The sequence below is a fragment of the Lonchura striata genome, chromosome 1 (assembly GCF_046129695.1).
Source record: "Lonchura striata isolate bLonStr1 chromosome 1, bLonStr1.mat, whole genome shotgun sequence".
NCBI classification, from domain to species: Eukaryota; Metazoa; Chordata; class Aves; order Passeriformes; family Estrildidae; genus Lonchura; species Lonchura striata.
Window position 1 is genome coordinate 154,473,241 of NC_134603.1, and position 15,028 is coordinate 154,488,268.

At 49.0% G+C, this 15,028-nt stretch overlaps 1 protein-coding gene across 1 annotated transcript; it reads right to left on the reverse strand.

Annotated features, from left to right (window-relative positions):
• Positions 1-1,662: 1,662 nt before the first annotated feature.
• Positions 1,663-12,576, reverse strand: KLHL40 (kelch like family member 40). The gene is made up of 6 exons (XM_021537974.2): positions 11,113-12,576; positions 7,487-7,647; positions 6,049-6,156; positions 4,728-4,913; positions 4,018-4,164; positions 1,663-3,263 (listed from the first exon to the last, which is right to left on the reverse strand). The coding sequence occupies exons 1-6, from the start codon at positions 12,256-12,258 to the stop codon at positions 3,152-3,154; spliced, it is 1,860 nt and encodes a 619-aa protein (XP_021393649.1). The 5' UTR covers positions 12,259-12,576; the 3' UTR covers positions 1,663-3,151.
• Positions 12,577-15,028: the final 2,452 nt, after the last annotated feature.

The following is a 15,028-nucleotide window of genomic DNA, read 5'->3' on the forward strand; positions in this document are numbered from 1 at the left end:
CCACCACTTTCTTTGTTACTTTAATTTTGCTTTATCTTTTTCTTCTCCCCCCTCCTTTTTTTTTTTTAAATTTTCTTTTAAAAGGGTTTTTTTCAGGCAACTCTGTGAGCAGTCAGAGATGGGAGGATGAGGAATCCTGTGGAATGTTGACTGCTGCCACTGTTTTGCATGTACAGGCTCTGTGTTGGGTTTGGTGGGAGGTGTGTGCGTGTGTGTGAGACAACTTGACTGCTGTGGGGCCAACAAAAAAGGAGCTTTTCAGGGAAGGGTGATGAGTGATGAGAAGAAGGAATTCCGTGCTTACAGCCCTGGGATAAGGACTGAGCACCTGGCCCTACTGGCTCTCAGGTCAGTGTGAACTCTGAGTAGGAGCTCTCCAGTCTCTGTTGGCTGTGGAGAAACCAAGGAGCACATCCAAAAGCAACCAATGCCTTTATTAATTTAAAGTGGAGCACAGGGAACCTCGACAGTGATATCAGCATGGATATTGGGAAGATAATGGAAGAAGAGATGGTTTTCCCTCAGCCTTTGGATGTAGTCTTTGCCACTGTTGTTAACTGTAGGGGGATCTGTGCCACTGGAGCTGTTGTATCTGAGCAAGGAAGACACCAGGCAGCAGGGAAGAGTGATGTCTCTCTGAGCATTCCTGGTGGCATTTCTTACCCATGATGGCCTTTAAACTGACACAGCCTCTTGGAGATGTGGAGGAACATCCCCAGGCCACACCTCCACTTGGTGATGTCCAACTTTGCCTCCTTCCTGGGACCAGCGTGTGCTGAGATTCACCTCTTGTTGCTCAAGCAGTGGGCTATTTACAAGTTCTTCTGGGTATTTTTATACAACAGCTATTTTTCCTTTTATAGTTTCCTGCCCTGTGCCAATGGTGGCTTCTCCACAGCTCTGTAATGGATGTGAATCACACGTGAGCACCAAACTCCAGTTTATTTGAAACATCTTGAGCCTTTATCAGGGACCACATCACAACAACTCATGGAAGGTCAGCAACATTCTCCTGCTGGCTTCAAAAAGCCCAGAATTCCTCCAGGAGAGCTAAGAAATGTGGTGAGGTGAGTGGGGGTTAAACCTCAACAATTTCCCAGCATGAATTCAGCAAGAAGAGCTGAAGCAAAAGTCATGGAATCACAGAATCATTAAGGCTGGAAAATGCTGGAAAATGCCAGATCATTGAGTCAACCTTTGACCAACCACCACCTTGTCAACCAGACAGCTTTCACTCATTCCTTGAACACTTCCAGGGATGGTGTTGCTGGAGGCAGGAGGTGGGATCCTGACACTACAATAAATTACTTTTTAAAATTATTATTCTATTCAGGGATATTTTTTTTTTCCTGAATTATTCTCTTTTTTTTCTGCCAAAAGCTATTTGGAAGATTCATCTTTAATTAGCTTGGGAATTCTCAACATTAATTTCTGCAGAGCTAGGCAGAAGGTGTTTATTTCTTTTCCGTGCTTTTTTCACACATTTGATTGTTTCAAAGATTTTTGTTCCTTTTTTTTTTTTAAGCTACTTTGTGACAGCCAGTCACCTTGGATTTCTTTTTCTTCTGAAATACTTCATTACTGTTCTGATGTGATTGTCCTCTAAGGAGCTTATCCTGTAACTTCTTAAATCCTTCAAATGAAACCAGGACAAGACTCTGGTTCCTTTACTTCCCTTTAATTCTTTTTCTTTTCAAACATATTTCAGTTTCTCCACAACTGCATTTTGACCCAGATTTTTGATACCAGAATTTTCATACCACTTTGAGGCAATTATTTTGTATTATAAACCTCCCCTGGCACAATTTGAGGCCATTTCCTCTCATCCTGTCAGTGTAAGCATCCAGCTTCCTTCTAGTCCTGGGTAAATGCTTAATTGTGGTCTCCATAGGGAAGAGCTCAAGGATACAGATCCTAAAATTTCAGCTCTCAAATGGGGGAAAATAACAAGAAAAGAGGGGTTCTCCATGGGGCTGTTTTACTGCATGTGTCCATCACAATTTTTGCTCAATCCTTGTGTTTGGTTCTGTGAAGGATCAGTTTCAGCTCTATCAATGTGCAAACACGGGGGATTTCTTTTGGAATAGTAATTTATTTTTAAATAAACCACCGGTCAGATGGTGTGGGCATCAGGAGATTTTTGGTCTAACAGATCTTTTTTCCTGCTGCCATTACAGTCATGTCTCTATCAAAACTTCATTACTGACAACTTTAAAATAAATATGTATTTTTCCTCAGTCAGAAGCTCTCTTTGAGCCAAACACATTTGAGATCTTAGCAAAGTAAAATACTCTTAAAAAAGAAAATCTGAACATGAAAAATAAGAAAAACAGCAAAAATATAAAACCTTTCCCTAAAAATCAGCATTTGCCCGTCCATAGGTGAGGACATTGTGATCTGTGATTGAAGGTGGAGAGCCCAAAAGGCTGGAGATGACCACACATGGCATCCTCTGTCCATCTCTCCTCCCTTCCCACCTACAACTTCCATGATTTCTTCCTTCCTGAGACGCAGCTCCCGGCCTCTCATCACTCCAAAGTCAAGGTGGAGGCAAAGAACTGAGATATTTTGCTCTTCATTACAATTTCCAAAGTGCTTCTGCTGCTCACATGTTCTCTTTTAACTGTCTCATCCCAACAACTCTCTTCACTCAGGAACTCATCAAATTCTACCAGGTTTCTCCTATACCACTTGACTTTAACCCTTCTTTCTCGTCTCCAAGGAACACAGACACCTTAGGCTGGGAAATACTTTGTGGACACCTTTCCTTGGGGAATGTCATCCTAGTCCTCACTTTCTGCATCTGCTGTTTGTTGGAGAGGTCCAACAACAGTTGGAAAGATGGAGAAAGAAGTTAAAAAAATATATGATCAATTTGTCCTGTCTCCTGAGACTGGAGTAACTGATTTTTCTGTGCTTCTCCTCTTCCCCAGCTCCTTGCAGGCTCCAGATCCCCTCTCTAATTACCTTGCGAGCACCTCCAAGTTCCTGGAGGTTTTCCAGATACTCTCCCCTCTTTCCCACTTATCCAAAAAAGTACCAATCACAGATGCAATGTCCTGGGCAGTGTCCAGATGCCACATCTCTGAGAAGCATCTCCCCATCCCTCTTTGCCCCAGCACCCCGTGGAAAGAGGACCCGTCACTCCTGACTACATCTTGGTTAGGCGCAGAACATTGAGGCGCACGGGCAGGAACGTGGCACCGGAGGCGTACTGGATCTCCCGGAGAACCCCTTCCCACTTCTTCTGCTCCTCATCATACCTGGAGAAAGACAGATAACGGTGAGGAAATGTCTCCTCTCCCTCCCTCCAGCTGCTCTTCATGGAGGTGGGAGCCCACAGGAGTTATTTGTCCGCAAGAATTTGCGTGGGAGCTCACAAGAGTTATTTGGCCACAAGAATTTGTATGAGGGCTTTCAGCCCTGGCGTGCTCTGGTTTGGGGGACGTGGATACCAGCATGTGGCCTTGCAAGGGAGGGATATGGGGATATTTTTCTTCTGGGAACTGGGTTGATGGCACCAAGGTGGACCATCCATGGTGAAGGACAGCAGGATCCTGCTGAGGGTGCCAGAGCACCGACGTGAGGGACAGGAGCAGCCAGTGCTGCATTAGCAGCTGTCACTAAGTGCTTTCTGCCCACTCCTCTTGCATGTAAGACTATCTGCTTCCCACCCTGAGCACTGGCTGTTCCCAGGGAGAGGAAGCATCACACAAATGCTGCTCCACACCAGAGGGGAGGCTGGAACCAGCCCCAGGCAAAATGTCAGTGCCCAACAACAGCAAGCTTTCCCTGGCCTGTTGCTGTGTGAGGCTGGGAGAGATCACTGAAGCACCAGTGTGCCCTCCAGCACAGCACAGGACAAACTTCCCAGACACCAAGTGCTGAGCCTGCAGCCTCATGCTGGGGTGACAACCTCCATCTCACACTGACGGCATAAAAAAAGACAGAAATTATCTATTTCATTACTAACATCCCTCCCACGCTCCCTTGGACAGCCCTGGGGAAGGTTGTCACCTCCAAACATCGTTCAGCTCCGTTGGCACCAGCTCTCCCGACTCCGTCTCCACCGTGGCGAACCCCCCGAGCAGGTAGAGCACCCCAGACAGGCTGACCAGGCTGACGGAGCTGCGCTCCTGGGGGAACTCGGTGAAGGTGTCCCACCTGCCACGTCACAGAGGGGACAAGTCAGAGCATCCTGGCCACCCCCACACTGAGGATGGCCTCAAATCAGGATTCAACAGCTGAGCTCGCCGGTGACACATCCATCTATGGAGGTCTAAGGGGGATGGGACCATACCCTGGTTGTTCTTAGGGAAGTTGTTCCCATCATCATTGTTTTGCTTTGGTACATGGACCAGTATGTCCCAGTGCTGGGACTGCAGCTGCCAGAGACACCCAGACTCAGAGGGTTTGTTGTGTTGGGTGAAGCTCCAGGGAACCCAAGGATGGCACTGCAGGTGAAACCACTTTGAGGGCCAGCCTGAGATGATCCACAGCCCAACCACAGTGGCTTTGGTGATGCCCAGCTCTCTGAGGAACCATAGAACCCTGGAATGGCTTGGGTTGGAAGGAACCTTAAAGATTATCCAGTTCCAGCTCCCCTACTGTGGGCCTATAAACTGGAGGAACTGACATCAGGAATCACAAACCAACTGCAGGATGGTTGGAAGCTGCTGAGTGTACACCTGCACCTACTCCTTGTGTAACCACAACTCAGGACATACTTGTTGGTGGTGATGTCGTAGACCTCCACCGAGCTGGTCAAACCGGAGTCAGTGACTCCAGCTGCCACGAAGATTTTGTCCTTGTGCACGGTGGCTCCGAACAAGGAGCGGGCTGTTTTCATGGGAGCCATTTCCTTCCACTCAAACTTGGCTGGGTTGTAGACACACATCTTCTTCAGGCACTTCCTGGAGAAAAATGAGAGGGGAAAGGAGCCTCGATCCCCTGCCAAGGGGTGGTTTTGCATTCCCGGGGTTTGGGGGTGTCTGCTGGGAAGAAGGTGGGGTCTCTAGGGAGGATTTTGCTCCTTCACATCAGCATGAGGGGAGGAGCCCACAGCCTTTGTTGGGTGTGCATCCTTTGTTGGGTGTCCATCATCATGGACACCCAAGGATGTCCATGCCTGGAGCCACCATTTGTGTGTGTAACACATCCCCACCTGCTGTGCCTGCTTTGGATAGGAGTCCTGAGAGCTCAGCTTGCTGCTCACACACCTGGAAACAGGTCCAGGCAGCCAACAGCCTCTTAAGACCTCTCACAGCCACCAAGGCATTGTTTTATTGCTCCTGATCCACCGTGGTGCTGCAAAATATCCTCAGTGGCATTCCTGTCACCAGGGGGGCAGTGTGAGGATGTTCACACCCTTCAGACCATAACCCCAGAGCAGGACCAATCCTTGCTGGATTGTGGAATGTTTGCTCTGCAAACAGTCACATTTGTGCCCTGCAAGGCAGCCACTGTGATGCTCCTGAGTGAGGCTTTTCCTGCTGAGCTCGTCTCCTGCAGGAGGGCGGGATGGGGTCAGGGTGGATGAGGTTTTCCCCTCCTGTTGCAAATACATGTCTGGATTTGACTGTGGTGACAACTCTGCTCCACAAGCCCAAGGCAGGACACCCTAAAAGTGAAGGGGCTTCTGGCTCTTCAAAGCCTCTCCCAATCTGTGTGACATTTATTTTTTTTTGTGAGCAAAGGGGTTCAGAGAATGGTCTGATTTGGAAGGATCTTTAAAGAGCATCTCATTCCAACCCCCATGGGCAGGGCCACCTTCCACTAGACCAGTTTCCCTCAAAGCCCTCTCCAGCCTGCTTCCAGGGATGGGGCAATACATTCTTTCTCCTGCAAGGACACTGCCATCTTCCTGATATCCCTGTTGACCTCCCAAGGTTTTGGAAAGGGCTGCAGGCACAAAGGTGAGTGGAGGCGGAAGGATCCACATCTCCTATCCCATCCAGCCCTCCTCAAACCAGGCTGAGGAGATACCAGCTCTTCACTCCCACTGGACTGGGTGATTGCCTCCTTGATTTTTCTTGGTTTTTGACTTACTTGTCACTCCCTTTGCCCCCGATGACGTAGACAAGATCCTTGTGTGATACCACTGCGTGGCCATAGACTGCGTAGGGAAGGGGATCGGCCTCACCCCACTTGAAGGACCTGGGCCAGAAAAAGATGGGAGGCAAAAGGATTTGCAACTTGCTGGATGACACCTAGAGGACATAGCATTTTCCAGACCTAGAGGTGAGCACAGGGCTGGATTCAATCTCAGACAGACAAGGTCTGTAAGGAGGCTCAGACAGTAAATGTTGTGATCCTAAAAAAGGGTGACAGTAAAATGAGCAGAATATTTATGCCAGTATCGATTATTTTCAGGTAGGTATAGATAGCAATAATGACCCCTTGAACCTCCTTTTCTCCAAGCTGAGCCTCCCAAGTTCTTTCAGCTGCTCCTGGTGCTCCAGACCCTTCCTCAGCTCTGTTCCCTTCTTGGGGCTCACTCCAGCTCCTCAATGTCAATTTTGTCGTGAAAAGCCCAAAATGGGATGTAAGATTTGAGGTGCAGCCTCACGGTGCCCAGCACAAAGGAAGGAACATTCCCTGGTCCTGCTGATACATCCTGGATGCCACTGGCCCTCTTGGCCACCTGGGCACACGGCTGGCTCATGTTCAGCCATATCAGTCAGAGTAATGTCAACCAAATAAAACCAGAGCTAGAGTGGTGCTGATCACATCTCTACTTCAAACTGATACTCAAACCGCCCCCAAGCACTTAGTGGGGGCAGACAAATTGTTCCCCAGAGTCTGCAGGGGCAGATAAATGTCCTGCTCTGTGGGAATGGAACTGGTTTCAAATCTCTGCCTGTAAAACAGACTTGGAAGCACACACATCTAAATATAGACCAAGCAAAGGCTTGTTGATGCCTGCTGCTCTGTCTCTTTGGGGCAGAGAGCAGCAGGCTTTGGAAGTTTCTGTCTCCTGAGAGAAGAACAGGATGGTGCCTTTTAATAAAGCTCATGAGCTAGCATGGGTCAGAGCCCATTGTCCAAAAATAATTGGATATTAAGCCTGATATCAATCAGGATGAGCCATTCTGTGACACATCTGAAAATTTTAAAAACAAGCTTTTCTGTTCAAACCTCTTTTGGTGAGACCACTGTGAATGTCACTAATCCTTTAATCAATGGGCAAGGGCGGAAGATTTAGCAGAAGAAAAAAACACCTCTGTACACGTCTCACATGAACATCTACTAACACCAGTCCCAGATAACAAAATATCCCCATAAAGGCTTCAGTCTTCTCAACAAGGGGAGCAGCTGGAATGAGGCAGCTCAGAGCCCCAGGGCACAGTGCCAGCATCCACACCCAGAGTTCAAGCCCTTCTCCCAAACATTTTGACCCCTGGAGAGCTGGAGTCACTGTGCATGGCACCTGCTCCACCTCCTTCCTCCAAGCCCCCTCCACCCCACGCTCGCCCTGAGCACTCACAGTCGGTCGTAGCACAGGACTGAATCCAAGGTCTTCTCTCCCTCCTTCAGCTCCTTCCCTCCAACCACAAAAATTGAGTTTTCTGCCTCCCCCAGGCCGAAGAGGCAGCGAGGGGAGGGCAGGGGGGGCATCCCCAGCCAGTCTGCGTCCAGATGGTCGTACTGGAAGGGAACGTGCGGTCATTAGTGTGTGCCCATTTGTTTAGCAAAAGTCAGGGTGCAGGGGTGGAGGAAAAAGTCTGCTCCCATGTGCAGCTTGGTCACCCCAGCAGCACTCTGCAATGCTCCTGTGGCTGTGCCTTTGTCAGCTGGAGCAGGATGGGAGATCTGAGAGCAAGCCCAAGTCACAGTTTGTATGATAGATCTTTTATGACAAGGCATAAGAGCAGAGAGGGGTCTGCAACAACACATTCTGCTCTATTCATCAAAGCCTGGACCTCATAGAATCACATTAAAGTTGGGAAATACCTCTGAGATCATGGGGTCCAACCTTTGACCAGTCACCTCCTTGTTAATTCCACAGCACTGAGGACCACATCAGGTCATTTCTTGAACACCTCCAGGGATGGTGACTGCACCACTTCCCTGAGCAGCCCATCTCAATGCCTGACCACCTTTCCAGTAACAACTTTCTCCATGACATCCAACCTGAGCCTCCCTTGGTGCAGCTTGAGACCTTGTCCTCTCATCCTGTCCCTGGTTGCCTGGGAGAAGAGGCCAACCCCACCTGGCTCCAGCCTCCTTTCAGGGAGTTGTAGAGTGAAAACCTCTCTCCTGAGTCTCCTCTTCTAACTTGGAACTTGAAACAAGCTTGGTCATCTTTGGTTGAGAGACTTCTTGCTGCACTTACCATAGATCATTCCTGGGACTGGAGGAATGGAAACATTTCAATCCTAGAAATTTTCCTGAACCTTTTCATGCATAGAACACCTCACATTATTTAATCCTAGCATTTTCCATCTCTGCCAGGTAACAGGGTGCTGCCAGCAATGTTGGCTACACAGATAAAGTGTGCCAGACCCATCTGAGAGACAACCAAGCTGCTGGATCAGATCACCAACTCCTTGGACATCTGTAGATCATGGCATTGCCTCATCTCCCACCAGGAAAGAAAAAAAAAAAAAAAAAAGAAAAATTCTTAGACTGGAGACTCTGAGCCCTGTGGCTTAATGGGAACTGGGAAAAAAATAATTAATATTGCTTGATAGAGGAGGGAGGGATGTCTTGCAGCCAGTTTTGTGGGACTGCAGGATGAAGCTGTGACGCAGCACTGCCTGGAGCATTGTTTGCCATGGGCTCAGGCCAAGGAGCTTCAGCCTGATGGGTTGGCTCCAAAACTCGCCCTCAGCTGGGTGCCTGTGGTTTTTGTCTCTTTGTAAGCTGTGGTCCACACATGTGTTATTTATAGTGCAACCCTGAGCTGTTCAGTCATTAGGATAGTTCCTGCTTCTTGATGGATTCAGCATTGTTTTCAAGTCATAAATCTTGCAAGTGACAAAGAAAGGATACCCTTTTCCATCTGAAATGTCAATGGAATCATTTTGCTCCTGCCAAAATCTACAAGGCCCCTGGGATTTATCAGCATTTTTATATTTTGGTGCCTGTCTTTAAATCTAAATTATATCTGACCTAATGCACCTGGCTTCAGCAGGGGGAATGTGAAATTTGGGGAGTGTAAAAAGAATCAGAAGGTGCAGGGAGCTGTGGTACAGTGGCTTGTCATAGAGCTGCATGTCTAAATATGTCATTTGAGTTGCAAAAAAAGGCCTCAAAACCTTTCTTGCTCATTCAGCAACTGTGAGCTACATAATGACACTGATGTAATAAATTAAACATCTGCAAACTGATGGCACTCTCCAGTCCCAGGGTTTGTCTAATTCTCCCAAGCACAAGTGATATGGTGATGTGTGAAAGAGACCCTTCTTGTGGGGAAGTGCTGAAACTGGCCCCATGATGCTCAAAGCATTTGCCACTGAGTTAGTGGCAAACTGGGAGCTGAACAGAGAAATCTTCTGTTTGCAGCTTAGAAACACAGAGTACTTTGGGGGGAAGGACCACCAAAGGTTTTTCATCCAACCCACATATTCAAGGGGCACAGACTTGGAGTTAGAGCAGCTTCTCAGGGCTTTTGTGAAGTCAAACATTGAATTATTCCAAGGAGGCTGCCCCTCCTCTGGAAGTGTTCAAGGCCAAGTTGGATGGAGCTCTGAGCAACCTGGCCTAGTGGAAGGTGTCCCTGCTTGTGGCAGGGTTTGGAACTGGGTGATCTTCAAGGTCACTCTCAAGATTCCATACAATGGCCTCCCAGGCCATTCTGTGGAGGTTCTCTGATGTTTCTGGACCCTGCTCCACCTCTGCTGGGAAGATTGATCTTTAGGCATAGGTTAGGGCTGAATACATTGGCCCTGCTCTTCACAGGCAACTGATGGGGTTGCCCACACCTCTGTCATCATGGATTGTCCAGTGTGAAAGGCTGTATCTCAATCAGGACACCCCCAGCACTTCCTCAACTTTCCCACTCCTTCCTGCTATGTAGGGCTGGGGGCTTCTTCCTCTTTGCTTCTCATTCCCTGAACAACTCCCTGCCCCTTTCTAGGTGAGGACAAGCATGTTCCCTGCATGATGTGCAGCCCTACTGATGAGGGCAACGAGTCAAGGCAAGGATCAGGGCTCTGTGTCCCAGCTTGGCAACCATCCTCATTTTATCCTTTCTGCCTGGAGATGTTATTGTTCTCCCCAGAAGATGTGAGTCTGAGCCACGTTATTGTTTCTTCCCAGAAGATTTGAGCCATGGAGAGGAACAAAAAAAGGATTTCTGGGTATGGGAGGAAGAACAGGGGATTTACTGGATTGCTTGGGGTCAGCAGGAAGGGCAGGCGCCTTGTGTTAGCTGTCTGCAGAGAAAGAAATCTGGGCTGCAGCCCGGGCTGGGGCTCAGATTGCCTGCATGGCTCAATCCAATCACAGCTGGGTCGCTGCTGAGTTAGAGCAGCCACTTTCCCTGAGGAGCATCCCCAAAGACAGCTCGTGGTGGTTTCCCCCTCTCAGGATGGCAATGGCTGAGGCAGAGACCCTGAGCTGGACCAAGCCCACCTCCAGGGGCAGGAGCAGCCCAAAGAATGGGCACGTGTTGGGAGGCAGGGACATGCCCTGTGTCCTTGGGGTGTTTGCTCTGTGTCTGCAGCTGCTGCTGATTCTTTTTTGGCACCTGACAGTGTCACCCTTGGGTTTTCCTGGGGTTCATAACCAGGGAAGGCAGGGGATGCAAAACAAGCTGTGTCTGATGCCATAAACCTCCCGGTTTGTGAATCCTATGGCAGCCAGGGCTGGGCCAAATCCAATGTTATAAACAATCCTCTCTTCAGGATTTGGATCATTCCTATTTCCTACTCCTTCAAACCTTCTTCCTCAACTACCACAACCTACTCAACTGCAAACTACTCAGTGACATCTGCCTTAAAAATAAAGGGAGAAGAATCTCCAGTAAAGCAACCCAGATCATTGTGCTTTGTTTAAAACTTTCATTTTAACATCACGTGACAACAAATATTATGGGCTTTGAAAGCAAGCTAAAGCTTGGTGATGTTACCAAATGTCAAAGAAACAAAAGAAAGATAAAGGTAGTACCTGTAGGAAGTAGGAGCTCATGGGATCCTCTTTGTTGTCCTCGTTGTAGTACAGTCCCCCAACAATGAAGATCTGATTCTCTTTGGTCACCAGACTGACATGGTTCTTTGGGATTTGAGTAGACAGGGAGGCGAAATAGCACTCATTGGCATTGGGGTCATAGGCCACTGCTCCACTGTCGCTCACCATGAAAATGAGGTCCTGGAGGAACATCCCGAAGCGCATTGTGTCATTCAAGATCCCAGGGAGAGCATCCTCCTCCGTATCTTCCCCTTCATCTACTGCTCCATTGACAACGTTCTCCTTTGCTTGATTCTCACTGTTCTTCTTCACTTTCTTCTTCTTCACCACGGTGAATTTGCCTTTCTGGGAGTCCTTCACCATCTGCAGCTTCTTGAGCAGCTCCGGGCTGGACTTGACCATGGCGTGGTTCTCCACGTGGTCCTTGATGTAGTCGTTGGGCATGAGGCGGAAGCGGATGCTCTCGAAGATGACAGGCAAGGCCTTCTGCCGGCTCTCGCGGTCCTTGGTCCCCACCCACTTCATCACCACCTCAAAGACACTCTCCTCCTTCTCGACGTTGAGGGAGTCACTGGAGATGATGGCGATCAGCTCGTCAGGGGAGAGCTGGTAGAACTCCTCGTCCCGGGAGATGAGCGCGAAGCGGTCGCAGATGAAATCCCGGGCAGCCACAGCCAGCCGGGCGCAATCCAGCATCAATCCCAGCCGGAAGATGGCCAGGCAGTTGCTGAGGCAGAGCCTCTTCTGCAGGAAGGACACGCACACGGTGAAGATGGAGGGGATCTGGAACATGTTGGCCACAGAGAAGATGTCCTGCACGTTCTGCTCGGTGATCTCCAGCTCGGAGGTGTAGATGTAATGGAGGATCTTGCCCATGACGTCTGGGTCGACATCTTCCAAGCTGACCTCCCTCTTCTTGCTCTCTTCCATGTCTGAGAGGAACATGGCCCGGAAATACGGGCTGCAGGCTGCCAGCACCAGCCGATGGCAGGGAAACTCCTTCCCTTTCACTTTCAAGACACAGTCCAGAAACTTATTGTGGTCCAACATGTCTTTGAGTCCATCCTGGAGAAGAGTTTGCTGGTAGAGGCGCAATTCTTCCACTTGATCAAGAGGCAAACCCATGGTGATGAGCTCGTTCTTTGCCCCAATCCTTCTTTTATGGATAAATATCGGTGGCTCTACCTAAACCTGAGTAAAGAAACTTGCTCAAAGCAGAGCTCACAGCCTCGCGGGCTTCCAGACCGCTGGCACACCAGGAATGTGAAATGCTTGCTCCAATCCCAGCTGTCTGTGCACTTCAGCTTCCAGCTCGGGGCTTTATATATAGACACAGCACTGCAGAGCTTAAGGAACCCATACTGCAGCATGTGTAAGCCGATCACCCTTTAATATGACACATTGGACAGGGAGGAAGGGAGGGGGCTGGGGGAACAGCTGTAATTCCAGCCTCAGAAATTCAGGAAGGGTCTGTCAGCCCATGAGTCACTGCAGGGAGAGCAGCAGGTTTGGCTGCTGTGACACCACGGGGGACACGTGCGACCCATGGGCTCGGGGAGAGTGAATCTAACAGCCCAATCTGCCTTTTGGGTCATGGGTGGCAAATCTGGGACTTCCTCCTGATGCTCTGAAAGTGCTGGACCTTTAGCTGTGCTAAAAACAGGCCATGAAGTCAAAGCTGGGAAGATGTGCTAAGGGAGGGTCTTGTGTGGGCTTTGTGGCATCGCCAGCTCCCACCCAGGCCTGCTTTGCTGCAAGGGTTTGTCCTTTATTCTCCTCTAGAGTCACTTTTCAGGGGACTATAAAGAGGTGGGAAATGGAGATAGAGCTGCTTATTTACAGCCCTCTATGGGATACGAGATCTGTGCTGGAAGTTCCTTTAAAATCCTCATTAAAGCAGGAGGATTATTTCTCAAATATTTTCAAATATTTTCATTATTTTTTTCAAATATTTTTCAAATATAGTTATATTTGAGGACCTGAGGATTTAAGATTCGTGGGAGGGGGGTGACTCTTTTTCCCTGCAGTAGGTGGTGGAGTCACCATCCCTGGAGGCATTAAGGAAAGACTGGACATGTCACTCAGGGCCACGGTCTGGTTCAACCACAGCTCGGAGTCAATCCCAGAGCTCTTTTCCAGCCTCACTGATTCTGTGACTCTGTCATGAGTGCAAATGGGCCTCAGTGTCACAATCTCTGGGCACCTTGGCACCAATAAATCCATCCTTTCCAGAGCCTGGTGACAGAGAGAGTGCCTGAGGCAGAATAGAAATAAAGGAAATGCAATGGTGGTCTTAAACTCACAGATTAAGACGTCTAAACACAAATACCTTCTAACAAAGGCCTTATGGTTCATCACTCCCCTCTGGATGAAGTCTAGAGCCACAGCAGGACAACCTGCCTGGCCTGGAACTGATGCTCCAGGGTGGCTGAGCTCTCCAGCAGCTCTTGTGTCCTGCTTGCCTACCCATGGATGTCTAGGAAATCCCCTGGGCCCTCAAATGGCCAGTCCAGGTCCAGCTATTCCCATGGACCTCACAAAGAAGCAAATTAGTTTTGACAGACATGGCCGAGCAGAGTAGCTATAATTATTTATACCCACGGTAAAACTTGTGCATGAATCTGTTTTATCTCTTGCTGTGGACCCTCTGGGCTGTCTGACACTCAGTGATGGCACAGATTTAATTAACGATTTAATTAAGTCTATGAAAAAATATTAGCCATAATTCTTGGTGCATTTAAAGCCACACAACCCCTTACCCTGGCAGGGATGCATTTATAAAAATTGCCACCATGGATATTTCAAAGTGGGAAGAGGGAGGGAACTATACCAGTATGAGGCCCTTCTGTACTGGTGTGGTTCCAGCAGCATCTGGGAAGTACCAATACAGCAGGGAAATAATCTCCAGCTGTTTTCAGAGCTCACATCATGAGCTCTTCTGTGCTGCTCATCTGTGAGGGGATCCAGCTCCGAGTGCTGATCTTTGAGCTGGGTTGGACTTCAGGAATCTTTCCTCCCTGACAACTGGGGCTGGACGCCCCCACCCTCCCCTCTCTGCCCCCTCTGCATCAGCTCTGTGCCACCCCAAGTTTAATCCTGTGCTGTTGTGCCACCAGCTGGGATTTCCCCCCCTCCCTCTGCCTTTAATCTCCCTTGAGCCCTGCCTTGTTTTCCTTTTTGTTGTGCTGCCATCTGAGTTTTGCTTCCTTATCCCGCACCCCACGAGGTGCCACTGCTAAAATTCAGCTACAGCTCTTCCCAGAGGAGCTCTGGGACCTGGTGGGTCTCTGGCATCTCACCCAGGGAAAAAGTCCTGTGCTGGTCCCAGACCTGCCCTGGGGACTCCAAGGTGGCTTTGCCCAGAAGCTGGAGCAGCTCCAAGGCTTGGGGAGCAGCCCAGGTTTTCCAAAAGCCTGGGTGCACTGTCCCCCAGATCTGACAGGGCCACAGCTGGGGATTTCCAATGACCAGTGCACTCCCACAGTCATTAAATGTGTCCCCAAGTGGGCAATACTCCCCCAGGAGTATGGGTGAAGGTCCTGGTTTTGTCTGGCAGAGTTAATTTTACTCCTACACTGCTGTGTTTTTTCCTGATTTAGGATGAGGATAATGCTGATAACTCACCCATATTTCGGTTCCTGCTGTCATTCTCACCCTGAGTCAAGGATTTTCCATGTCCCACGCTCTGCCAGTGAGGAGCTGCACCAAAAGCTGGGAAGCAACGTGGCCAGGAGAGCTGACCTGAGCTGGCCAGAGGGATATTCCATAGCACAGAACACCATTTCCAGGATATCAAGTGTGGAAATTACCCAGAAGGGAGACAATTTGCTGGCTGGGGACAGACTGGGCATCAGCCAGTGGGTGATGAGCAATTGTGTTGTGCATCATTTATTTG